The following is a 25,425-nucleotide window of genomic DNA, read 5'->3' as shown; positions in this document are numbered from 1 at the left end:
AAAATACTTGAGATTTTTTTTGCCCTTTGAGATAAAGATATATCAGAAATCAAATTTGTAAACCCCTCTTTATGTTGTTCATTCTCTCAGCTCTCTGAAAATTTAGATTTATTCAGCTTACCAAAAGTATACTTTATTTAACATGTCATAAGGTTATCCTACCACAATGCAGGGTCCATTGTGGATGTTCCTTAAATAGTTTCTCAGAGAGTAAAGACAATTATGTTCTATTTTGACCTTGGTACTTTAAGATATAATAAAGTAATACTATATTTATCATTCCCCATATAAGTCATCCCTAGTAAAACCCTTTCCTTTCCCTATACCTTTACTATTCTTAGTCATAAAAACTCAAAATAAAATTAATAATTTATGTTTGTTCCTAATTTGAAAGCATTTCTGGATTCTAGTCTATATAACCAGGATAATATCGTTTCAATCCTTTGACTAAAACTATTAGATAAATATATATATATAAGGTATATAATACAGGTCTAAATTTGTTTTTCTCTGTAAATGTATCTAGAAATGCCTCTGACTCCTCATTGAATGGAATCCATTTTAAACAGATTATTAAACACTATTTTGTAAAAATATTTATTGTTCTAAAAAAATGTGTTTACTATTTCAACAGAAATGTCAGGAGGCAGCAGATTTTAAGTCTATTATGTCCTACGCTGTGGTGTGAATGGAAGTGGAAATAAATAATACAGATTTCCTACCTTTCTTTTAATTAAGTTAATATAAATTTTAGAAAGTAAACAAATAGAATGCCTAAAAAAATTAAATAACTTACATACTAAAACAGAAAGAGTGAAGTAGTTTAGAATGTGGATAGGTTTTTTTATTCTATATTTAGTTTTTTCAGCAACTTTTCAATGAATTAGATTTGTTCCTTTCGCTGTCTGTCCCTCTTATATTACTGTTTCATTCTTTGTCTTTCTAAACCCCGATTCCCTCCCTTAGTTCACTGCCTTGCATTCACTTCACTGAGAAAATGGAAGCTTTCAAAGAGGAACTTTTAGAGACGCACCCCCCAATATCAGCTTCCTACCCCCAACACTTACTACCTACATACTGTGTTGACATACTTCCCCACAGTTATCAAAGATACATCATACGTGCTCCTATGTATACAGTTTTTTCTACTTTTGCATTGTATTCTATTCCCTCCTACCTCTTGAGACACCAGTACAGTTATTCTCTTCTTTCTTTCTCCTATATCAACAATTTTTGGCTCTCTTTTGGATTGTTCTTGTCAGTGTTATTTCTTTCAACCTAAAAAAAAATTCTCTTGAACCTGATTTCTCTGCTACCTACTACCTATTTATTTGCTTCCTTTTATAGCCAAACTGCCCAAAAGTGTTGTCCATTACAGAAGTTAGATATATTCACTATGTTCAGATCTTTTTTTAACCATTTTTCCTTTAACCATTCCAAATAGGCCTTTGCTCTCAATGTACCGTGCCACCAGTGGTGTCGAAATCACCCTAGAGACCAGTGTATTGCCAGCCGGGTTAACTGCACTGTGACCAACCACTTCCCCTTCTGCCTAAAGTCATGACATTTAACACAGATCCCTTCTTAGACTTGACTTTAAGGTTCCTCCCATCTTGATTTTTCTTTCTGTCCAACATTCTCAGTCTCATTTGTTGGTTCCTTGTCTTCTCCACTGAGAAGTTTTGTGATTTCAAGTACTACATGTGTCAGAATTTTCTAGAAATACACCTTCAGCCAGATTTTTCCCCCTGAACTCCAGGCTTGTATATCCAACTGCCTACACAAAATTTCTACTCAGATACCTAAGAGACTTCTTAAACTTTATGCGTTTAATACCCAATGCCTGATCTTCTACCAAAACCTGCCTCCCCATTGAAGTTAATGATGACTACATCCTTCTAGTTGCTCAGGGCAAAAATTTTGGAGTCATCTTGATTCATCTCTTTATCTCCCACCCTGCCTCTAATCCATCTGGAAGTTCTGTGCTGGCACTACCTGCAAAACACACATAAAATCTGGCCACTTTCCACTGGCTCACTGTTATCATCCTAGGCAGCACCATCACTATTTCTCCCCCAGCTACTATAATTGAACTCCTAACAAGTTTGTCTGCTTCTAGCAGTTATCCCCTTATCTCTTCTCCCATCCCAGCAGTGTATTCCTAACAACAGTTAAGTCAGATCATGTCTTTGATCTTCTCATAATCGATCAGTAGTTCTTCATCTCAGAGGTAAACTCAAAGTCTTTACAATATCCTACAAGACTTTCCTACTATTTGGCCTCTCACAATCTGTCTTACTTAATCTCTGCTCTTCCTGTGTTCTCGGTATGCCCGTGTGCTTCCTCCTCTTCATACACTACACATGTGCTCTGCTTTGGAGCCTTGGCTCTACCTGGTCCCTCTGCTTGAAATGCTCACCTATTGTCTTCTGGGTAAATTTCCTTTAAGATTCTTGAAATCGTCTACGACAAAGCCCTGGGCTTCTAAAGCCCTGTTGACTACTCTGTTTTAATGCTGCAACCCCACAAATTTGCATATATCAATATTCCATATCCACCTTACCCTACTCTTTTTCTTTCAAAATAATTTCACCTCCTAATATGTTAAAGTATGCTCAATTACTATATTTATGTCCTCAGCTAAAATAAAGCTTCAGAATGGGAGAGATGTTTACTGACAGTATTCCTACCACCTACAATGGGGCATAAGTAGCAATTTAATAAGATTGTTTGAATGAATTCATGTTTTTAAACTTGTAATGTGCTTGCTTATTGAGGATATTGCAAAATTTTTACTCAAGGTTTTGTAATTCATGTAATAAACCAGTTAAAATGTAAATGTGTATAAATTAGTACCATGATTTTTGCTTTCATATGTAAGTTCTGATGTGGTTTGGGAGACAAAGCCCAAGAAGAAGGCAAGATGGAAGCCAATGAGTATAAAGCACACTGAGAAGTTAGAGAAAGAATTTAAGGAATATATTGAATCTTCACCTTCAGAAGATAAGGTTTTTGAGTTGGACACTAATATTCCGGTAATATTTTTAAGTACTGATAATGAAGTTTTAATTTTTATCTGTTATAATTAATCACTAGTGAATTTTTAAGGAAAGTCTTATTTTTTTATAAAACAAGGAATGCTGTAACACATACTATAAACAAAATATTTTAAATAGTTGTCTATTAAAAACTCAGACTTCTCTTGAGATGCAAGTTATCTGTTCCTTGGTTAGCACGGCAGTAGCCTTTTATTTTTTATTTATTTTATTTCTAAGATATTATTTTATCTTTTATCACTTGTTTGTGGTAAATTTTAGTAAATTTACATAAAAAGTCGTACAACCACGCTGTAAGGAATATCTGAGTAGTTTTTTGAATTTTATAGATGGGGGCTATAAAAATCTCAATCTGAACCTAACCAAATGTTTAGCCTGTTATTTTAATTAATATTTAAAGTATTTTGGTACAGATGTCTAATTCTGATGAATTATGAGTAAAGAGAAATTCTATGTTTTGGGGGGATGGCATATTTTTCAGGTTGTCTTTACACCTAGTGGTAGTAACATGAAAATTCTGCAACCACATGAAATAGCTATACGAAGAAATTATCTGCCAGCATTAAAAGTGGAATATAACACATCTGCACACCAGTCATCATTTAGAATTCAAATTTATAGAATACAGGTGAGTTTGAAAAGATTGTCAAATTATATTCTAAAGGAATGAGCAGTAAACTAATGTGTTCCCGTGGTCTGTTTTCGTTAGCCCTTCCCTTTCAATGTGGTTCTAGACTCTTTGATTCCTTCTACTTCTTAAATCTTGCTATTCTAGTCAGGTTCTGTAAGTAACATCTGAATATACTGACTTTTTTTTTTTTTAATTTTCTTAGATCCAAAACCAGATACATGGTGCTATATTTCCATTTGTATTTTATCCTATTAGACCTCCCAAGTCGGTCACCATGGATTCAGGTTTGTTTATATTTCTAGAGTGCAATATATATGGTACTATTAGGTATTTGGGTTTTTTTACTATAAGAAATATGAAATGAAACCATTTTACTCAGCTAACTTCAACAAAACTGAATAAATACTGAAGAAAAGATTAAGTAGAAATATATATTTAAATTTTTAGAAATGTTAATTTTTAAAAACTATAAATTTTAAATCTCTGATTTAAAAGCCACTGGGACCTTTGAATAAATTGCGAAGCTGAAATTCAGACTGTTCATTGACCACAGAAAGTGTCCTGTAATTTCCACAGGACAGTGACTGACAGGTCCTTCCTTCCCTCCTCTTCTTCCCCTTCACTTTCTTTCTTTGCTGTCTCTCTTCTCCTCGCTTTCTCTTCCCATCCCACTACCCTGCTCCCATCCCCTCTTTTTGCTTTCCACCCCCACCTCCACACCACTGACTCTGAGCTATCTAAGGAATATTCGTAATCTGCTAGGAAGCTTTTTGACCAGTAGACATGCCCAAGCCCTTGCATCTAGAAGTCCAGGGCAAGATCCCGAAATCTGTGTTTTCACAGTTTCCCTGATGCTTCTAATGCTTGCTTCTAATTTAAAATTATGAATTTAAAGGATTGGTAATCCTTACAGTGACTGTAGATAATTTACAAAAACAATCCGGGAGTCTGAAATTAAGATTGTAATGGATTGTGCAAATATTAGTAATTTTAATTGATACTCGTAATTGAGTAAATAATTTAGTTGGTCATTGTGATGTGCATTACATTGCAAGCAAATGCTTATTATCTTTCGTCTAAAGCATTCTGGGATTGACCACACTATTGACCTTTACAGCACCGAAGCCCTTCACAGACGTCTGTATTGTCATGAGATCTGCAGGGCACTCCCAGATATCGCGCATTAAGTGAGTGTCTCAATCCACGTCCGGTGTGTGTGTTCAGTGTTTGATTGAAATATGTGAGGTAGTTGTGCTCTTTAAAAAGTAAATCTTAGACAAGTAAAAGATTGAAGTTTAAAATACTAAATTGTAAAGATCGTAGAAAAAGTCAATGATTTTATAGTCGTGGGGAACCAGAAGGATCCGAATGAAATATACCTGGATATTAACAATAGCCATTTCTAAATTAGGGGCGTTTTGCTCTGACCTGTGTGGCTCAGTTGGTTCGGCAACGCTAAAGGTCTCAGGCTCGATTCCTGGCCGGGGCGCGTGCCTAGGTTGCAGGGTCAGTCCTTACTCTGGGCATGTAGGAGCGGCAGCCGACTGACTGGTGTCTCTGTCAAACACTGAGGTTTCTCTCCCTCTCTTTCCCCCTCCCTCCCCCTTTCTCAAATAAATAAGTAAATAAAATCTTCAAAAAATGATGGGCATTTTATTATTTTTGTTTTTGTTTATTTTTTTCTCATAAGCTCTCTAATTAATGCATATTGTTTTAGAAACAAGAAAGAAAGAGTATTTTCAAATTCACTCACCACCCAAGAAATAAAACATTTACAGAAAGCCCCATCCATGCATTACTCCGTTCTCTTGTTTTCCCTGCCCTATCGCCAAGAAAAACACTACTTTTATTCCCTTGCTTTTGAAATTATAGTTGTATTGCATATGTGTACCTAACATTATTCTTCTTAATTTTCCCTTTTCCCCTTAATTAGAAAAAAATTTCATACTGTACATATACCGCTGGGACTTGCTTTTTGCATTAAACTTTTTACTAAAATGTATTTATCTTGTTGTATGTAGCTAGAGTTTAGTCACCGTCACTCGGTGTTAACTGACCACCACCACGGTTTGCTTGTAGACGGCCTCCCTACAGTCATTGTCATGCTGCACTTGTTGCTATTATGAGCAATCTTGCTGCGACAGTCGTCTTTCTAGAAGAATAATTTATTCCTACACTTTTCTCATCTAATTTTCTTAATAACTTATTAATTGATGATCGTTAATGTTTTCTATTTTGTAATATAGGTACTTCAAAGTGCTGATCCAGGAAATGGATCTCAGGTTAGACCTTGGGTTTGTCTATGCTTTAGCAGAACTCATGACAGAAGCCGAAGTGACTGAAAAAACGGAGGTAAGACTTACAGTATTAACGTTGATGGGAGAGACTGGGGAAAGAGGAATAAGAAAAATATCCTTATAAATTCTTAGAAGTATTAAAATGATTTTGTTTTATTTTAAAATATAATTTTAATTATGCTGCTGTGGTAAGTACATTGGTAGAAATCTTATTTTCTGATTATAGAAGACTAGTTAAGAATAGTTTTAAACAAAACTGTATAGAAGCAAGATAAGCCAAAATAGTCTTGCAAATAGAAGTCAGAGTTAGCAAATAGAAGGAAAGTTTAGTAGGAGGCCCAATACTAGGAGGAAGAGGATAATCAGTCATGTTCACATTACTATTTTTTCCTATTTTGTGGTCCAGGATTACTTTTGTTTAAATTAATAATTTAGAAATTTGGAAATGACCAGGATATTTGATAGAAGAAGGGATAAGGCAAATTAAAGGCAGTATCTTATTTGTGACTGATGGGAAGGCTATAAAATCACAATAATAGGGTGGGTCACGTATGTTGTCTTTTTCAGCTACCCTTATAGAAACAATTCTGAAGATACGACAAACTACATGGATAAAGGATAAGGGCAAATAAACTTTTTTCTGTTAGTAAGTTTATTGAGATATAGTTCACATACCATATATTTTACCCATTTAAAGTGTTTCATTCAGTGGTTTTTAGTATATTTACAGAGTTAAACAACCACCCCACTATCTAATTCTAGAACATTTTCATCACCCAAAAAGGAAACTGTTCTAGCCCAGTGGAACCACTACTATACTTTCTGTCTGTAGGTTTTCTACTCTAGATATTTCATGTTAATGGACTACTACACTATGTGGTCTCTTCTGATGGGATTATTTTACTTACCATAATGTTTTTCAGGTTCATCCATATTGTAGAGAGTTTCTGTACTTCATTTTTTTTATAAGCAAGTAACATTTTATTGCATGGATGTGCCACATTTTGTTTTTCCATTCATCAGTTAATGGCCATTTGAGGTGTTTTCACATTTGGGCTGTTATGAATAATGCTGCAATGAGTATTTGTGTACAAGCTTTTATCTGGTCATACGTTTTTATTTCTCTGGGATGTATACCTAGGCGTGGAACTTCTAGGAACATAACAACCATGTTTAATCTTATTAGGACTGCCAGGCAGTTTTCCATAGTGACCATTTTATGTTCTAACCAGAATGTGTGAGGATTCTGATTTCAACAAACACATCCTTACCAGCACTTGTTATTATCTGTCCTTCTCATTCTCGCCATCCTTGTGGGTGTGAAGTAGTATGTCATTGTGGGTTTGATTCGCATTTACCTGATGAGTCATGACATTGAGCATCTTTTGATGCTTATTTGACTATTTGTGTATCTTCTATGGAGAACTGTCTATTCAGATACTTTGCTACTTATTGTTTAATGGGTTGTCTTATTTTTATTGAATTGTATAAGTTCTTTATATATTCTGAATACAAATCTGGAATCAGATACATGACTTTTAAATATTTTCCTATCATTATTTGTATTTTGTTTAACTTTCTTGATGTCTTTTGAAGCACAAAAATTTTCAATGTTAGTAAAACCCAAACTGTTTTTTGTTGGTGATCATGTTTTGCTGCCATTTCTAAGAATCCTTTGTCAAATCCAAGGTTATGAAAATTTAGTTCTATATTCTAAGAGGTTTAAAGTTTTAACTGTTAGAATTAGGTCTTTAATTTTTGTATATGGTGTGAGGTAAGGGTATACATCGGTGTTGAGCATTGGGCTTTCCAATTGTCTCAGTACCATTTGTTAAAAAGACTATTCATTCTACATTAATGACCTTGATACCTTTATCAAAAATCAGTTGATTATAGATATATGATTTTATTCCAGTGATTTATATGTTCATCCTTATGCCAATACCACATTGTCTTTATTGTTGTTGTTTTATAGTAAGTTTTAAAATTGAGAAGTGTAACTCCTCATACCTTGTTTTTTCAAGATTTTGGGGGGCTATTATGGATCAGTTTGCAATCCCATGTGAATTTTAGAGTCAGCTCATCAACTTCTTGAGAAGTTGGGGATTGTACCAGGGTTACCTTGACTCTAGAGATCAATTTAAGGGGTATTGCCATCTTAACAGTCTCAAGCCTCTCAGGCCTTGAACATGGGGTGTTTTCCATTTATGTAGATCTTCCTTCTTTTCTTTCAATGGTATTTTATAGTTTTCAGAATGCAAGTTTTGTATTTCTTCTGTTAAATTTACTTCTGAGTATTTCATTCTTTTTAAGGTACTATGAATGAAATTGTTTTCTTACTCATTTTTGGTTTGTTCATTGAAGTATAAAGAAATAGTTTTCTCACATTTACCTTGTATTCTGCAACTTTACTGAACTTATACATTAGCTCTAATTGCTATTTTGTGGGATCTTTAGGGTTTTCTGTGTATAAAATCATCTCTGAGAGCAGAGGTGGTTTTACCTCTTCCTCTCTGATCTGGACACCTTTTGTTTCTTTTTCTTGCCTAAGTGTCCTGCTAGAACCTGTAGTACAACGTTGACTAGAAGTGCCAAGAGCAGACATTTTTGCCCTGTGTCTGATCTTAGAGGGAAAGTTTTCAGTCTTTCTCCATTAATTTTAATGTTGATGGTGGACTTTTTTTGTAGATGCTCTGTTTCAGGTTGAGTTCTCTTCTATTTATAGTTTTTATAGCAGTTTTACCAAGCATGATCAAATTTGTCACATGCTTTTTCTGCGTCTGTTGGAATTATTATGTGGTTTTGGTTTTTGTTCTATTGATATATTTTATTACATTGCACACTAAAACAATCTTGTATAAATGGAATAAAACCCACTTGGTCATGTGTATAATTTTTTAAAAATATTTTGCTAGGTTTGGTTTGCTAGCATGTTATTGAGGATTTTTTGTATTCGTATTCATAAGAGCTTGGCCCAACTGATACATTACCTAATCAGTTGCTTTTTAAATTAGTTAAGACAAGAAAGGGAAAAGATTATGTGTTGATACTGTCTTTTACAATTATATACTTATCCCTACCAGTGCTTTTTGTTTTTTAGTTTGGATTCTGATTATCAGTTGGGATCACTTGCTTTCAGTCTAATGAACTTCTGTTAGAATTTCTTGTAAGGTAGAGCTACTAGCAACAAATTATCTTAGTTTTATTAAAAGTTAAGAATATCTTTATGTCCCTTCATTTTGAAAAGTAGCCTTACCAGGTATAGGATTTTTTGTTGACAGTATTTTTTTTCCCCTTTGAGCACTGTGAATATGTTATTCTGCTACTTTCTTGCTTCCTTGTTTTTTCCAGGAAGCCAACTGTCAATCTTATTGGGGTCCCCTTGTATGTAATAAGTCACTTTTCTTATTTGTAACATTTTTTCCTTGTCTTTGAGTTTCAGCATTTGTTTGTGGACATCTTTGTATTTATTGCACTTGGAGTTCATTGAGCTCCCTAGTTTAGTGTTTTTTTCATAAATTTGGGAAGTCTTTAGCTGTTATTCAAATATTTTATACTCCTTTTTTCTCTCCTCTCTGATACTTCCATATTGCATATGTTAGTATGCTTAATGATGTCCCACATTTCTCTGAGTCTATTCATTTTTCTTTTTTAAAAAAAGATTTTATTTGTTCATTTTTAGGCAGAGGGGAACAGAAAGAGAAAGAGAGGGAGAGAAATATCAGTGTGAGGTTGCCTCTCGTGCGCCCCATACTAGGGACCTGGCCCACAACCCAGGCATGTGCCCTGACTGGGAATGAACTGGCAACCCTTTGGTTCGCAGCCCACACTCAATCCACTGAGCCACACCAGCCAGGGTTGTTCATTTTTCTTCATTCATTTTTCTCTGTTTTTCAGAGTGTTTAATCTGTAACAGTTTATCTCCGAGTTTACTAACGAAATGAAGCATTTAATTTAGCATATAATGAAGCATTTAAATATCTTTTACGAGTTCAGATCCACTGTTGAGTCCTTCTAGTGAATTTTCTATTTTTGTTACACTTTTCAACCCCAGAATTTCTATTTGGTTTTCTTATATAATTTCTCTCTCCATATTGATATTTTTTATTCGATGTGACATTATTGACATACTTTCCTTTGTTACTGTAAGTATGCTTTTCTTTAGTTCTTTGAACATATTTATAATGGTTTCTGTGATGTCTTTTTCTTTTAAATCCACTCTGGTCACTCATTCACAGACAGTTTCTTTGCCTGCTTTTTTTAGTGTGTGTCATACATACATTCCTATGTCTCTGCGTATCTCAGTTTTTGGTGGGAAACTGGACATTTTAGATAATACACAGTAACAACTGTGGGTCCAGGTCCCCCTCCCCCAAAGCTCATGTTGTTATTAGTTTATTTATTCATTCAGTGGCTGAATTATTTTGTTGTAAGGTTTCCTGCCAACACCCCTACCTTTCCCTTCAGTGTTTAGTCTTAGATGTTATTCTTCAGGGAGGCAAATATTTGGGATACCCACAGTTACCCTGCGATGTTTCGGCATGGCTCTATTCATCTATTTCCATGCCCACACCAAGCTGTTGTTTTTCTTTGTTTAAAATAATTTACTATTTGTGAGATTCAATATCCTCTCATAAGTTTAATACCTATATGCTTTATTTTTTAATATGTTTTATTGATTATGCTATTACAGTTGTCCCATTTTTCCCCAGTTGCCCTCCTCCACCTGGTACCCCCATTTCCTCCATCAATCCCCCCCACATTAGTTCACGTCCATGGGTCATGCATATAAGTTCTTTGCCTTCTTCATTTCCTATACTATTCTTAACATGCCCCTGTCTATTTTGTACCTACCAGTCATGCTTCTTAATCCCTGCACCTTTCCCCTCTTATCCTCCTTTCCCCTCCCAGCTGATATCGCTACAAATGATCTCCATATTTATGATACTCTTCATGTTCTGGTTGTTCGTTTAGTTTGGGTTTTTTTTAGATTCAGTTGCTGATAGTTGTGAATTTGTTGCTATTTTACTGTTCATAGTTTTGATCCTCTTCTTTTTCTTAAGTAAGTCCCTTTAACATTTCATGTAATAACGGCTTAGTGATAATGAGCTCCTTTCGCTTTACCTTGTCTGGGAAGCACTTTATTTGCCCTTCCATTCTAAATGATAGCTTTGCTGAATAGAATAATTGAGGTTGTAGGTCCTTGCTTTTCATTACTGAATACTTCTTGCCAGTCCCTTCTTGCCTGCAAAGTTTCTTTTGAGAAATCAACTGACAGTATAATGGGAATTCTTTTGTAGGTAACTCTCTGCTTTTCTCTTGCTACTTTTAAAATTCTCTCTTTATCTTTAACCTTGGGCATTTGAATTATGATGCGTCTTGGTGGGATCCTCTCTGGGTCCAACTTGTTTGGGACTCTCTGTGCTTCCTGTTGTTAAGCATCAACCATTGCTTTTTTTCAAAATGCCTTAGGGTATAAATTACTCTATATGCTAATTCAATCAAATTTTGTTTTGTTTAGTTTTTAATAAATTGATCTGATGATTAGTGTTTGATATTTGTTCTGACCCCAGGGGCACTCCTCTGCTTGTCTCTTTACCCAGTTGTGTATGAAGACTAACAAGCCTATACTATAGGCTGGCCTGTATCTTCATTGAATCAATATTGGATTTTCCTCCCAATTGCCTTTCACCACACATCCACCATTTTTTTCTTTTTCTTTTCAGTTGAATTAATTGGGGCGACATTGGTTTGCAAAACCAAACAGGTTTCAGTTGTACAACTCAATAAAACATCATCTGTACACTGCATCATGCAGCCATCACCACAAGAAAAATCTTCTTCTGTCCCCATTTTCCCTGCTTTGCTCACCTCTACCTACCCCCCACCTACCTCTGGTTATCACCATACTATTGTCTGTCTGTGATATACACACGCACAAACTTTTTTGCACTTAATCTCACCTTTCATCCATCCCCTGACCTCCTCCCCTGTGACATGGAATAACTGTCAGTCTATTCCATGTGCCAAGCCTCTGTTTTATTTGGTTCATCAGTTTATTTTGTTCATCAATAAAATAATGGATTCCATATAAGTGAGATCATATGGAATTTATCTGTCTCTAACTGGCTTATTTTAGTTAGCATAATAATCCCCAGGTCTATCCTCGCTGTCATAAAAGGTAAGATTTCCTTTTTTTGTTAACATCCGAGTAGTGTTCCATTGTGTGAATGCACCACAGCTTTTTTATCCGCTCGTCTACTGAAGGGCACTTGGGCTGCTTCCAGCTCTTGGCTGTTGTAAATAACACTGTAATGAACACAGGTTGTATATATTCTTTCAAATTCATGTTTTGGGTTTCTTTAGAATCATTCCCAGAAGTAGGATTGCTGGGTAAAAATAGTTTCATTTTAATTTTTTGAGGAAACTCCATACTGTTTTCCACAGTGGCTGCAGCATGAGGGTTCCCTTTTCTCCACATCCTCACCAGCACTTGTTTGTTGATTTGTTCATGGTAACTGTTCTGTTGTGAGGTGATACCTGATTGTAATTTTAATTTGCATCTCTCTGGTGATTAGTGACGTTGAGCATTTTTTTATATGTCTATTGGCCATCTGTATGTGCTCTTTGGAGAAATGTCTATTCAGGTCCTTTGCCCATTTTTTAATTGGTTTGTGTCTTCTTGTTGAGTTGTATAAGTTCTTTATATATATTGGAATTAACCCCTTATCATATACCATTGGCAAATACTTTCTCCCATTCAATGGGTTCCCTTTTCATTTTGGTGCTAGTTTCTTTTGCTGTGCAAAAGCTTTTAAGGTTGATGCAATCCCATTTGTTTATTTTTTTTCCTTTGTTTCCCTTGCTCAAGGAGATATATCAGAAAAAATATGGCTATGAGAAATGTCTGAGATTTCATTGCCTATGTTTTCTTCTAGGAGCTTTATGGTTTCATGACATACATTTAAGTCTTTAATGCATTTTTAGTTTATTCTTGTATGTGGTATAAGTTAGTGGTCTAGTTTCAGATTTTTAGCTTGTATCTATCCAATTTTCCCAACACCATTTATTAGGGAGACTGTCTTTACCCCACTATATGTTCTTGCCTCCTATGTTAAATGTTAATGGGCCATAAAGGTGTGGGTTTATTTCTGTGCTATTCATTTTGCTCCATTGATCTATATGCCTTTTTTTGTGCCAGTACCATGCTGATTTGATCACTATAGCCTTGTAGTATTGTTTGGTATCAGGTGGTGTGAAACCTCCAACTTTGTTTTTCTGTCTCAAGATTGCTGAGGTTGTTCAGGTCTTTTGTGGTTCCATATAAATTGTTGGAATATTTGTTCTATATCTGCGAAGTATGCCATTGGTGTTTTAATAGGAAGTGCATTGAATTTGTAGATGGCTTTGGGTAGTATAGACATTTTAATGATGTTAATTTTTTCCTATCTATGAACACAGTATAGGCTTCCACTTATTTGTATCTTTCTCAGTTTTTCTTTAGGTTTATAATTTCTCAAGTACAAACTTTTACCTCCTTGGTTAAATTTATTCCTAGGTACCTTATTTTTTTGTTGCTGTTGTAGTAGTAGTAAGTGGGATTGTCTTCTTAATTTCTCTTTCTGATAGTTCATTATAAGTATATAAAAATGCCACCAAATTCTGACTATTAATTTTGTGTTCTGCTACTTTGCCAAATTCATTTATTAAATCTAGTAGGTTTTTTTGGTGGAGTCTTTAGGGTTTTCTGTGTACAATATCATGCCATCTGGGAATAATGACAGTTTTCCTTCTTCCTTTCCAATTGGGATGACTTTTATTTCTTTTTCTTGTCTGATTACTGTGACTAGGACTTCCAGTACTATGTTGAATAAGAGTGGTGAAAGCAGACATCCCTGTGTCTTGTTCCTGATCTTAAAGGAAACACTTTTAGCTTTTGCCCATTGAATATGATGTTGACTGCGCATTTGTCATATGTGGCCTTTATTATGTTGAGGAACATCCACCATTTTTTAGAGCAGCAATTATTTTCAACCAATGTACTGCAGCACACTGGTGAGCCCCAAGAATTTAAAAACACAATACCTGACTGTTTAGTCAAACGTGCACTATCTCTTTTCCCTTAGATTGCCAAATTTTAAAAAATGACAACAGCCAACACAAGAAAAGCTACTCAGTGTGAATGAATTAAAATTATACCTATTTTTAAAAGATGGGCAAAAGTATATTTTTGGTATGCCACAGAATTTTAGTAATTAGTTCATGTGTTCCATGAGATGAAAAGTTTTGAAAATCACTGTTTTAGAGCCTTCTTAGGCTTGAACTTCTTCACACTGTTGTAAATGAAGTCATTTCAAAGACATTAGGAACTATCTGTTTAAAACTATTTCTCTCCCAGGTGAAATCTCTGACCCAGAGCTTTGGAGCTTGGGGTGGGGCAAGGGTGATCAGAACCTCAGTACTCTTAGTGGTGGTCACACTGAAGTAAGCCTTTACTCCATGAGTGGAGGCTGGACAGAAGAAAGTAGTTCTCCCCTCTCCCATTATTTAGCACCTGGTAGCTGGGGACAGGATGAGAAATGTTCACATCCTGTGTCTGCCAGGAAGAAACTCCTCCAGTTGGAGTCTGGGCAGAGAGGTAGTTCTGCATTCTTGAGTGTAGTATTCTAGAGTGGAATTCTAGCTTATTGAGCTGGAAGGAGAAATTGAGAGAATGGTTTTTGTATAAATACCACAGGCTCACTTTTTTAACCAAGTTTTTGTAGATAATCTTTTTTTTAAAGATTTTATTTATTTATTTTTAGATAGAGGGGAAGGGAGGGAGAAAGAGAGGGAGAGAAACATCGATGTGTGCTTGCCTCTCACGTGGCCCACACTGGGGACCTGGCCTGCAGCCCAGGCATGTGCCCTGACTGGGATGTAGGTATTCTTGAATAGATATTTCATTTCTTTATGCCCTTAAGACCATTCCTAGAAACCTTAAATGTTTTTTTTTTTAATAAATTTCACCAGTGTCACTGGGGAGCTGGGAAAGAGCTCTTCACAGTGTCATCCAGAAGTCGGTTTTCATATATACTTTTAATAAGGCTATCACTTTGATGTTTTGTTAATAGGTTAAAAAAAATGAATGTTGGGCTATTTCTCAACACATAGAAGTAACTTAGTGTTTGGAAGAGAAGTAGTATTGATTATCAAGAATGAAAGCACTAATTAATCACTTTGTGAAAAATTATTTTAAGTGCCTTCCCCATTTTGATGGCCTTTATACATCTAAGTAAGGCATAAAGCAAAAAGCTACAAGTGGACATTATATTTAAAAAGTAAATATTCCTAAAAAAAAGTGTTGAGGGATTGGGTTAGTGGCCTTTTAGAATAAATCTATAGTCACATGAGGAAAAGCTTAATATCTTCCAATGGATTATTAGATGGAAACATGGGAGATATGCTGATTAGTTTGTGAGGGACAGAAAGAATTTTTCTAACAATAGAAATAGTTCTCCCCTGCGGCAGTGACTGTCTAGTTATGAATAATGTTGGCCCTGGGTGTTGTAGAGGAGTGTTACGCAGGTACGAGCTCTTGGCCTAAATGCCGCATGAAGATAGGTCCCTTAACTTTACCTTTTTGTGTTCCTTTATAGATTGAACTTTTTCATAAAGATATAGAAGTTTTCCAAGAAGACTATAAAACAGCGTCATTAGTCGATTCATCACAAGTCAGTCTCTACGAGTACTTTCATATATCTCCTATCAAGGTAGGGGAATCAGTTATCTTTATTATCCACAGTAATCTGGGCCATAGCAAATTTACCGGCTCTGTTGGGCGAACATAATATTTAAATTCTGTTCTCAGCTTATAAATTCTGTAACTTCACAATTACAAATATAAATAAATAACAACGCAATAATCCTTTTACATTTTTATTCTTGTATTGTAATAATTTTTACCATATGGAAATAACAGTGGAGCCACCAGCAGTATGTGTTTGTATGTTATATCTTGACTGATATTATATTACCTTAGTGTTAAGGTGTTTAGTGACAATTTTCAAAATTTTGTGTATGATGTATGTGTAAGTTTGTGTTTTAATAGAGTTATAAGTGACATGTTACATTCATTTCAGGTGTGCGGCGTGAGGGTTTGGTATTGTATACACTGTGAAATGATCACCCCAATATGTTACCATCTGTCACTATACATATTGCAAAGACTGTTTTCTTGTAATGAGAACTTTTAAGATTTATTCTCTTAGCTTTCAAATATGCACTACAATATTATTAACTGTAGTGTATAAGTTTTCATTTATAAAGAAGTCTTGATTTAAGATTTGAAGATTGAATAGAACTAAATGTAAGTTCTTAATACAAAGTTTCTATGAGTTATGGAATACTTGAAGAAAATTATTGTAATATGGTATATACAGTATTATATGCATACAGCATAGAAGTGCTTTTTAACTGGCTTCATCCTGCTAGCTTAGTTCTGATAGTTGACACATTCATTTAATGGAGATATTTGAGTTATTTCCGACAACTGTAACTCCTAGGTTATTGTCATTAAAATATATAAAAATTAATATTTTCCTAGGTTTATCAAAAGAATTGCATTCAACTAAATATATCATCTTATATCACTAAATTTAAAATGTAAAAAGAGCTATATTAGATTTAAAAATTTTTGTAACTGTCCACTTATTAGTTGTGGCATAGTACTGATAACTTTGAAATTTTATTAATGATGTAGTGACTTTAAAATGAATATTAAAAGTTAATATTGTCATTATGAAGATACTGATATTTATCTCTTTATCTCATTAGTTGCATTTAAGTGTTTCACTGAGTTCGGGTAAAGAAGCAGCTGAAGAATCAGAAAAACACGTAGGATTTATTGCAATTCGTTCTTTAAATCTTTTGCTGAAGAGTATTGGTGCCACTCTCACAGATGTGCAAGATGTAGTTTTTAAGTATGTTTAATACTCAAATCTATGAATTTAAGTCCTTTTTATAGTTATCTAAAAAATTGTAAGAGAAAAATGTGTAAAGTACATTGCAGATCTTAGGCACAATATGGTGTTTGCTGTTAAATGGAATATAATTTAGACAACGTACACCTGCTAACCCTGAACTATCAAGTAACAAATGAATTGTTAAATAATTTCCTTAAGAAGTAGGGATGGGGTCATGCATGTTTATGTATTACATAAGGCCTTTCTTAGCCTAGGGAATGCCTAAGAAACTGCGTGTGCCCAGAGGGGTGGTGCTTCAAAGACGTGGCTTCAAGGCCTATGGAATCAAGACTCTTCAAGCATATGTGACTAGGAAAAAAATGAATGTCGTGATAGGAGAAATGAACTGATCAGTTTAAAGTTACCATCAGGAATGGACATTTTAGTGTGCGAGTCATAATGGGAGCTATTAGAATATCTGACCGAAGAGACTCAGAGGTGGAGTGGAGAGTTTAGATGAGGATGCCCTTTCCGGGTAGCACCTAGAACTGTTACTGAGCAGAGTGGTGAGAATCAATGAGTCTAATAAGATGTAACTCTTTTTTTTTTTAAATATATTTATTGATTATGCTATTACAGTTGTCCCATTCCCCCCCCCCAACTCCACTCCATCCTACCCACCCCCTCCCTCCCATATTCCCCCTCCATAGTTCATGACCATGGGTCATACTTATAAGTTCTTTGGCTTCTACATTTCCTACACTATTTTTACCCTCCCCCTGTCTATTTTCCACCTATCATCTATGCTACTTATTCTCTGTACCTTTCCCCCCCTCTCCCCCTCCCACTCCCCTGTTGACTCTTAAGTCTGGAGAAAGTTAGATAGCAGTCCAATTAAAGAACACAGGTTTGAAGATACCACATCAGGAATAAAGTGAGATTTCTTATCTTGCTGCTATCTTATCTGCTATCCTGGAGCCTCCCAATTAGTTGATTGGGTATCTGCTGGGAGTAGATTGTAGGTAAACTAATCTTGATTCCTCAGCTATTGGCTGAGCAGGCAGGCCCTACCCTGCAGCAACTGAACCCTGGCCATTCTTGAGCAACCCCTTCCGTTTATCTCAGTGTATCAACCATTTTCTGTGCAGGCCGTGACAGGGCAGAGCTGACAAGTACAAGTTCTGGCCCATGAGTGGGATCCAAGGGGTCTCTGAATCCTCTAAATTACGCGGAAAATAGGTGCATGTAGGTGGATTTTCTGAGGATAAGAGCCATAGCTTTCACCAGACTTTGAGAGCTCTCTTTGACCAGAACGTGCAGAGATGTACGTAAAGGGGTAGATTTTCTCATTGGCATGGGAAAAGGTACTGAAAGGAGAGATTTGCAGAAAAGGTCTAATGAAAATAAAACCTTAATATTAAAAACTCGTTCTCCCTCTTTTCCTCCCTCCCTCTCTCCACACACACATACACATGTATTTATACAGTTATATGTTTTTTTTTCAGACTTGCATTTTTTGAACTCAACTATCGATTTCACACAACATCTGAACTACAAACTGAAGTAATAAGACACTATTCAAAACAGGTTTGTCTCAGATTGTTTTATAAAGGGACAGTTGATATAAAATAGTGCATCTGAATGTGTCTCTACATAAATAATGTAGATTTGGCAAGGAAGTTAGTAGCCAGTTTGAAAATTTTAAAACATGTTTTTTATTTTCAGAATTGTAGAAAGAAATTGAGACTAATGACCATTGCAGTTTTCTGTTCTTCTAGTTTTTAGCCATGCACCAAAATCTTTTCTGGATCAGTGCGAACTAGACATAAACCTTTAAATAAAATACTAAATAATTTGCCACACTTACTTTAAAACATAGGTTCAAGAGAAACTATTTATTAGTAACTACATGATGAACACGGTATTTTTAACGTAATGGAGTTGTTGAATCTGCTATATATTTTGTTTCACTGGATTTCTTCCACTTTTGGAAAGACTCTGAGTTTTGACATAACAGAACGTCGGAGACAACTGTTGTACAGTGGACAGGTCACTGAGCGCGGCTCAGACGGCCTGGGTTTGGATCCCAGTTTTGCCGTTTAACCCCTGTGTGGCCTTTGGCATGATTTGACCTCTGTGTTTCTCCATCTATAAAATGACAGTAGTATTAAAAACTGTCACACATAGTTGTAAAAGTGAAAGCATTTTGAATATTCTGAATCACTATGTAAATATATTATTTCTAATACTCTGACATCAAATTTCTTTTTAAAAACAATGACTGGTGATGAGTAAGGTGTGAGATACCTGGTTTAGGTGTTGAAATTGATGATAAATGTTAACCTGAAAAATTGGATGTGTATACTGACTATATGAAAAGATGTAAAGTCTGGTTATCCAAATTGATTAATATTCATATTTCATTTTTAGGCCATTAAGCAGATGTATGTACTCATTCTTGGACTTGAAGTTTTGGGAAATCCCTTTGGCTTAATTAGAGAATTTTCTGAAGGTGTAGAAGCATTTTTCTATGAACCTTACCAGGTAACATAGTTGTTCTTGCATTGTACACCATATCATACTAATACTTTTGAATAAACAGTGCATTCCAGTTGTTAACTTACGTGGCAGCTGTAAATGGATTTTGGGAGATACTACAAAGGGACATTATTTTGCAGCAAACAATGGTAAGAGCTTTTAAGCAATCAGGGGAGAAACTTTTATCATTTCCCTCAACATTTAAACTCAAGACTTTATAAAAGTATACTGAGTTTTAAGTGTTCTGCTGGGGTATCACAGGTGGACAGATTCACCCTGCACTAGAAGGAAGGGGAACACAGGCAGGCAGTCTTGCTCTGCACAGCAGTGCGGGACAGTAAACGTAGCCCTGCAGGCTGGCGCTGTGCACAGCAACCTGAAACAGAGGCAGAGATTATGCTTTTTCTATGTCCCTTAAAGTTCTCTCTCACAGTGTTCAAAACTCTCCTGCTTTTACTTATAAGAGCAGGTGATAATGAAAAATATAGTAAAACTAATATTTACTTTGTACACTTTAATTTAAAACATTAGATATATTAACAATTAAAGTGGTTTTATTTTATAAAAAATGATCAAGAATAGTGTGTGCCCACCTTCGTATTGTATACCTCATGATACAGAACAAACATTTTTTGTGCACATTTGTGAACAGTCATACTCCTGTCTGAGGTTGGATTAACTTCCAACAGTTAATCTTTTTTACTTGCAATGTCATCAAACATCTGAGACTTCTGTTAGCGTGAAATTGTCTGCTGGTGTCACTTTCTTGTCACATCTCTTTGTTTTTGTCACTGTTATTTTCTCATTTATATCAATTAGGTCACCTTTAAAAGTAAACATAACCTTATTTGTTGTTCTTAATTTTTGACCCTTTAGGGGGCCATCCAGGGTCCTGAAGAGTTTGTGGAGGGAATGGCACTAGGACTGAAGGCATTAGTTGGTGGAGCTGTTGGTAAGAAACAGAATGCCTCCCAAGTACAGTGACACTAGAAAGTAACGACATATTTGCTTTTACTAAAGATATATATGATAATTTCTGTAGGGGGATTGGCCGGTGCTGCCTCCAGAATCACCAGTGCTATGGCGAAAGGGGTAGCAGCTATGACCATGGATGAAGACTACCAACAGAAGAGAAGAGAAGCCATGAATAAGCAGCCGGCTGGCCTTAGAGAAGGCATCACTCGTGGAGGAAAAGGCCTAGTTTCTGTAAGACATGTCCTAGTGTGTGAACACTGCAAGAAATAGCTTTTAAAGCCACATTCTGTGAATAAGGAGACAGACAAGTAACTTTCAGTCATTCAACTATTATGTGGATATTGGAGGAGCAGTGGGTTGTGGCCTGTATAAAATATCTCAGTAGCTTCCAGAAGCACCCTGTTTCAATAAAATGCTTAGGAAATACGTTAATTCTTATGGTATCTAGAGAGCACATCAGACTTGGTTCATCAAGGCATCATGTGAATGTATTACAAATTTTCAACTGTGCTTTTCTTCTAGGGTTTTGTAAGTGGCATAACAGGAATTGTTACAAAACCAATCAAAGGCAAGTATAGTAGTTCCTTTGGGTGATATGTATTACCAAGCCTCTCACAAATCGATTCAATTCTTATTCTTGATCTAAAACTTTGTCTTTTTAATTCCTAGGAGCTCAAAAAGGAGGAGCAGCTGGTTTCCTGAAAGGTGTTGGGAAAGGTTTAGTTGGCGCTGTGGCAAGGCCAACTGGAGGCATCATAGACATGGCTAGCAGTACATTTCAAGGAATAAAAAGGTGAATTTTCTTTGACACAGGATATGAGTAAAATGCTTATAAACCCTGAGAAATGAAGTAAACCTGCCGTTTGGCTCAGGGCCCCTAGGTATGAAACCTGTAATACGGCAGGTTGCATGTGATCTTCCTGACCCTTTTCATGTTTTTTTTAAGTTGTTGCCATCGCACCATTTCCCCTTGATAGAGTTTTCTTTTATTCGTCATTCATTCCCAACAGCCTGAAAGGTTTAGCGAGCGAGCTTTGTTGTTATCTTGATCAGAATGCATTACAATAATGTAATGCTGCATGTCAGTTATAAAATTAGCAAGTAGAATATTGTTTCCTTGTGGGAGAGAACAAAGAATGGCATTTTCTGTTCTGAGTTCAGACCCATTTGTGTTCACCCTTCCTTTATAATATTTTGTTCAAGATTACAACGTCCGCTTCCTCTATTTCTCTTCATTTATGCAAATTTTAAAATATGTCCTCTTTTCCTCCAAATTAAATTTAGCTTAAGGCTGAAATTTAGTATTTGCATTGTTGTTACCCCTATTCTAGAAGTTTGCAGTGTGGACTACAGCTGATTACACTCATGCCAATGAGACCTAATTTAGAAAATTAGGTGGGTGGATATCTTCCTAATCTGTGTCTGTTTGTATTTTCTCTTGCTTCCTGCTCTAAAGAGATAAGTGTTGCCATTGTATGAGTTGCTCCCCTTAAGTCACTATTTCATACTGCTTTACCATAATTGGGGGTGTTTCTAGTTTTCTAATTTAGAAGTAAGATTGGAAAAAAGGGTTCACAGTCTGTTCTACCTGTAACTTTAGTTTCACAAATATAATCGTTGAGCCATAGTCCTTGGAGAAGATCAAAAGTCAGTGAAACATGAGGAGTTCAAAATATATAGAGATCTGCCCTGGCCGGTGTGGCTCAGGGGATTGTGTGCCAGCCTGTGAACTGAAAGGTTGCCAGTTCAATTCCCAGTCAGGGCACATGCCTGGGTTGTGGGCCAGGTCCCCGGTTAGGTGCGTTCAAGAAGCAACCGATCCATGTATCTCTCTCACATTGATATTTCTCTCCCTCTCTTTCTCCCTCCCTTCCCCTCTCTGTAAAAGTAAATAAATAAAAAAATCTTTAAAAAAAAAAAGAGAGAGAGATCTATGCAGATGTCTACCCAGGCTGCTAGAATAACCTTACATTTATCTAAAACCATACAATCTATTCCCAGCTACGTTCCCTTTCGGCAAAATAAAACATTTTCAGAAAAATAAGACTAAAAACTAACACAGAATGCACTTGTGAAGGAAGACATTGAAAAAAGAAAGAAGTGGGTTACAAGAACCGAACATATGAATATACACTAGTGGGTAGATCTAATTGAACTGGATAAAAACAGCATTAGAACCAAAATATTAAAAATAATAAGATACAATTTGAAAAGGGAATGATTGGCATTAAGCATTTTAATATCATTTCTGAAGATGATTACTATATAGTATTAGATGAAATAGACATTAATACCAAACAATGCATTATTTTAGGTACATAAGATAATTAGCTAATGATAAAAAGAATAATTAACCAACAAGATATTAATAATTTTGAACTTGTACTCAACTCACAATGGACTTCATCTTTATAAAGCAAAAACTGACAAAATTACAAGAATTTTCCAAATCTTTTATAATGGTGGAAGAATTTGACATTTCCCTCAATAATTGATATATCAGGAAAACAAAATTAAAGTAAAATTACTTGAATAGTTGGCAAGCTTGATCTAAAACATACATATAAATATAAAATGTATTGTCTTAACACATTTTAGAAAGCATCTTGGACGTCTACGTACTGTTTTAGTCACCCAGGGAACCAGAAATGAATACAATTGGCCGAGTCCCTGTCCTCATACAGCTTATATTCTAGTGGGAAAGTAGAGATGAAAGTAAGTAAACTGATAAATATATGATATACTAAATGGTGAAAAGTTCTATTAAGAAAAATAAAGCGGAGTAGGAGACATAAAGAGATCCAAAGTGATGGAGGGAAAAGGTAGCTATTTTATACATAAGGTGTTCAGGGGAGTTTCATTGGTAAGGTTAAATTTGAGGAGAAACATGGAGGAAGTAAGCTAGTGAACCCTGTGGGAAGAACATTGAAGGCAGTAGGAATGGCAGGTAAAAAATCCTGATGCAGGAGTATGCTTGGCCTATTTAAGGAACAGCTACCAGTACACCTGGAATAGAGCAAGCAAAGGAGAAGGTTGGAAAGGTGCTACAGAAAGTGAGCAGTGAATTAGATCATATAGGGCTTAGTAAGCCACTGTAAGGATTTGGCTTTTTTATTCTTTCTTTCTCCCCCCCCTCCCCCTTTAAGTAAGACAAAACACTTTGAAAGGTTTTGGACAAGAGAAAAACTGTTACCGGACAGGGACCAGCCCAGAGTGGGTCTGCCTCAGACTAGCCTGTAGTATGTGGGTTCTTGACTTTATGTAGGAAAGGTTTCACGAGTCCAGGTGATTTTAAGAGTGTTTATTACATGTGGGGACTGTGAAACAAAGAAGGACTTAAGGTAGAAGAAGCAACAGGAGAGAGCCTAGGCAGTGCTCTGCTTCGGCTCCCTAGAAACGTGGTAGGAAAGGAGTGGGCCAGTGAGGGTCTGCTGTTAGTCCACTGGAAAGTCGGAAAAAAGGGTCTTTGGACACAGGATCCCTGGGTGAGCCTGGGATGAGCTGCTGCTGCCCACTGCTCCCTGGTTGCAAGTCTCCTGGGGACCCTTAGAGTTTAGGAGAAAGTAAAAAGTTCATGCCAGAGAAGGGGCATGGGCATGCTCTAGAGCCAGCCTCTATACTGGGTCTTTGTCTTGCAGATTTTAAATTTTCCTCTGTGGGCAAGAATCTTAGGGGAGGGTTTCAGTAGAATATTCATCAGCTTTCCAGGTACATTTTTAATATGCTGATGCATTAAAATGAGTGTATAGGGAGTTCGGGATTATTCTTTGGTCTGCTTTACTGTTCACTTTTATCTTAGGTCTGTCTGGCTCTAAGCAGGTTTTTGTTATTTGTTCCCTGACTTCACCTGTTCTTGGTTTTAGCTGGCACAAATGGCATTAGTTGAGTCTCTGTTCTTTGTTTTCTTGACCAGGGTGATTTAAGCTATGTGTTCTCTGGTTAGGGAGGAGAGGTGTAAACCATTTGCTCTCCTGTGTCTTTGCTCAGGGAAGAATAGGTCTTGCAGTTCACTATTCACTAGCTGGCTCTACGTTGTTCACATTGTTTGGCCTTGTTCAATTTTCCTGTCTTAGTTTCCCTGTTCCACTTGCCCATGACTTTTCCTAGCTTCTTACTATCCTCTCACAGAATGACACAAACTGGCTGCTGTACTAAAAATAAAGCACAGGCAGACCTGGGTTGAAATGGGGAAGATAAAGAGGCTTTTGCAATAAATCAGATGAAAAGTGATAATGATTGGACTATTCTAAGGTAGAAGTTGTAACAAGGGGTCATGTTCTACATGTGTTTTGAAGGTAACAGGATTGATTTATACATTGGATGTGGGTGAGATATGAAAGACAGATTCATCAGGGATAATTCTGAAGTTTTTATCAGAACCATTGGAAGAATGGGGCTATTACTCAGTTTAGGGAATTAGAAGTTTTGTTTAGAGTGTATTAAATTTAACTAACAGATATCCAAATAGTGACATCAAATAGTTAATGAGACAGGAGTTTGAAGTTCACGAGAATGGTCCTAGCTAGAGTTAAAAATTTGAGTTTCGTGAGCCTATAATAAGGTGGTTAAAGCCATAAGATTGGACAAGGTCATCTAGGGAATGAGAATGGAAGAGAGACAAAACAAAACAAAACAAACAAAGGACCAAGGACTTGGTCCTGGGTCACATCAACACTTAGTAGTTGAGGAGATAGGGGGCCCAGCCAAGGAGATGAAAAGGAATGGCAGATAAAGTAAGGGGGATCATTGAGAAAGTGGTGTTCAAAAAGCCAACAGATCATCCCAGCTTAGACTATTAAGAGAAAAGAGAAATCTCAAAATCTCAACACCCCCCTCCATATCATTCGTCTTATGTGAGAATACTGATTTGAAAATCAGACGTGGAACTTAAAAGAGGAGCTACCCCCTCTCCTTAGAACACTCTTCACTCTGCTGTCAGCACAGTCACTTTCTGCAGAAAGTTGTCTTCCCCGTGAGGCCTTCGT

At 36.1% G+C, this 25,425-nt stretch overlaps 1 protein-coding gene across 4 annotated transcripts in view; it reads left to right on the top strand.

Moving 5' to 3' along the window:
* The window catches only part of VPS13A (vacuolar protein sorting 13 homolog A), a 204,021-nt gene that overhangs the window by 144,543 nt on the left and 34,053 nt on the right, over positions 1–25,425 (top strand). For all 4 annotated transcript variants that reach the window (XR_008426793.2, XM_024555661.4, XM_045191605.3 and 1 more), the window contains exons 55-67: positions 2,882–3,035; positions 3,538–3,684; positions 3,890–3,971; positions 4,805–4,874; positions 5,934–6,039; positions 15,623–15,736; positions 16,800–16,945; positions 18,433–18,514; positions 19,358–19,471; positions 20,342–20,417; positions 20,508–20,671; positions 20,963–21,008; positions 21,110–21,233. Coding sequence is in view for 3 of the 4 variants with exons in the window: in XM_024555661.4 (XP_024411429.2) it covers positions 2,882–3,035; positions 3,538–3,684; positions 3,890–3,971; positions 4,805–4,874; positions 5,934–6,039; positions 15,623–15,736; positions 16,800–16,945; positions 18,433–18,514; positions 19,358–19,471; positions 20,342–20,417; positions 20,508–20,671; positions 20,963–21,008; positions 21,110–21,233 (1,425 nt within the window). In the remaining variant the exon portion in view is untranslated. The remainder of the gene's footprint in view (positions 1–2,881; positions 3,036–3,537; positions 3,685–3,889; positions 3,972–4,804; positions 4,875–5,933; positions 6,040–15,622; positions 15,737–16,799; positions 16,946–18,432; positions 18,515–19,357; positions 19,472–20,341; positions 20,418–20,507; positions 20,672–20,962; positions 21,009–21,109; positions 21,234–25,425) is intronic.

The sequence above is a fragment of the Desmodus rotundus genome, chromosome 1, assembly GCF_022682495.2.
Source record: "Desmodus rotundus isolate HL8 chromosome 1, HLdesRot8A.1, whole genome shotgun sequence".
In the NCBI taxonomy this organism is placed as follows: Eukaryota; Metazoa; Chordata; class Mammalia; order Chiroptera; family Phyllostomidae; genus Desmodus; species Desmodus rotundus.
This window is presented reverse-complemented; position numbering and strand designations above follow the sequence as displayed.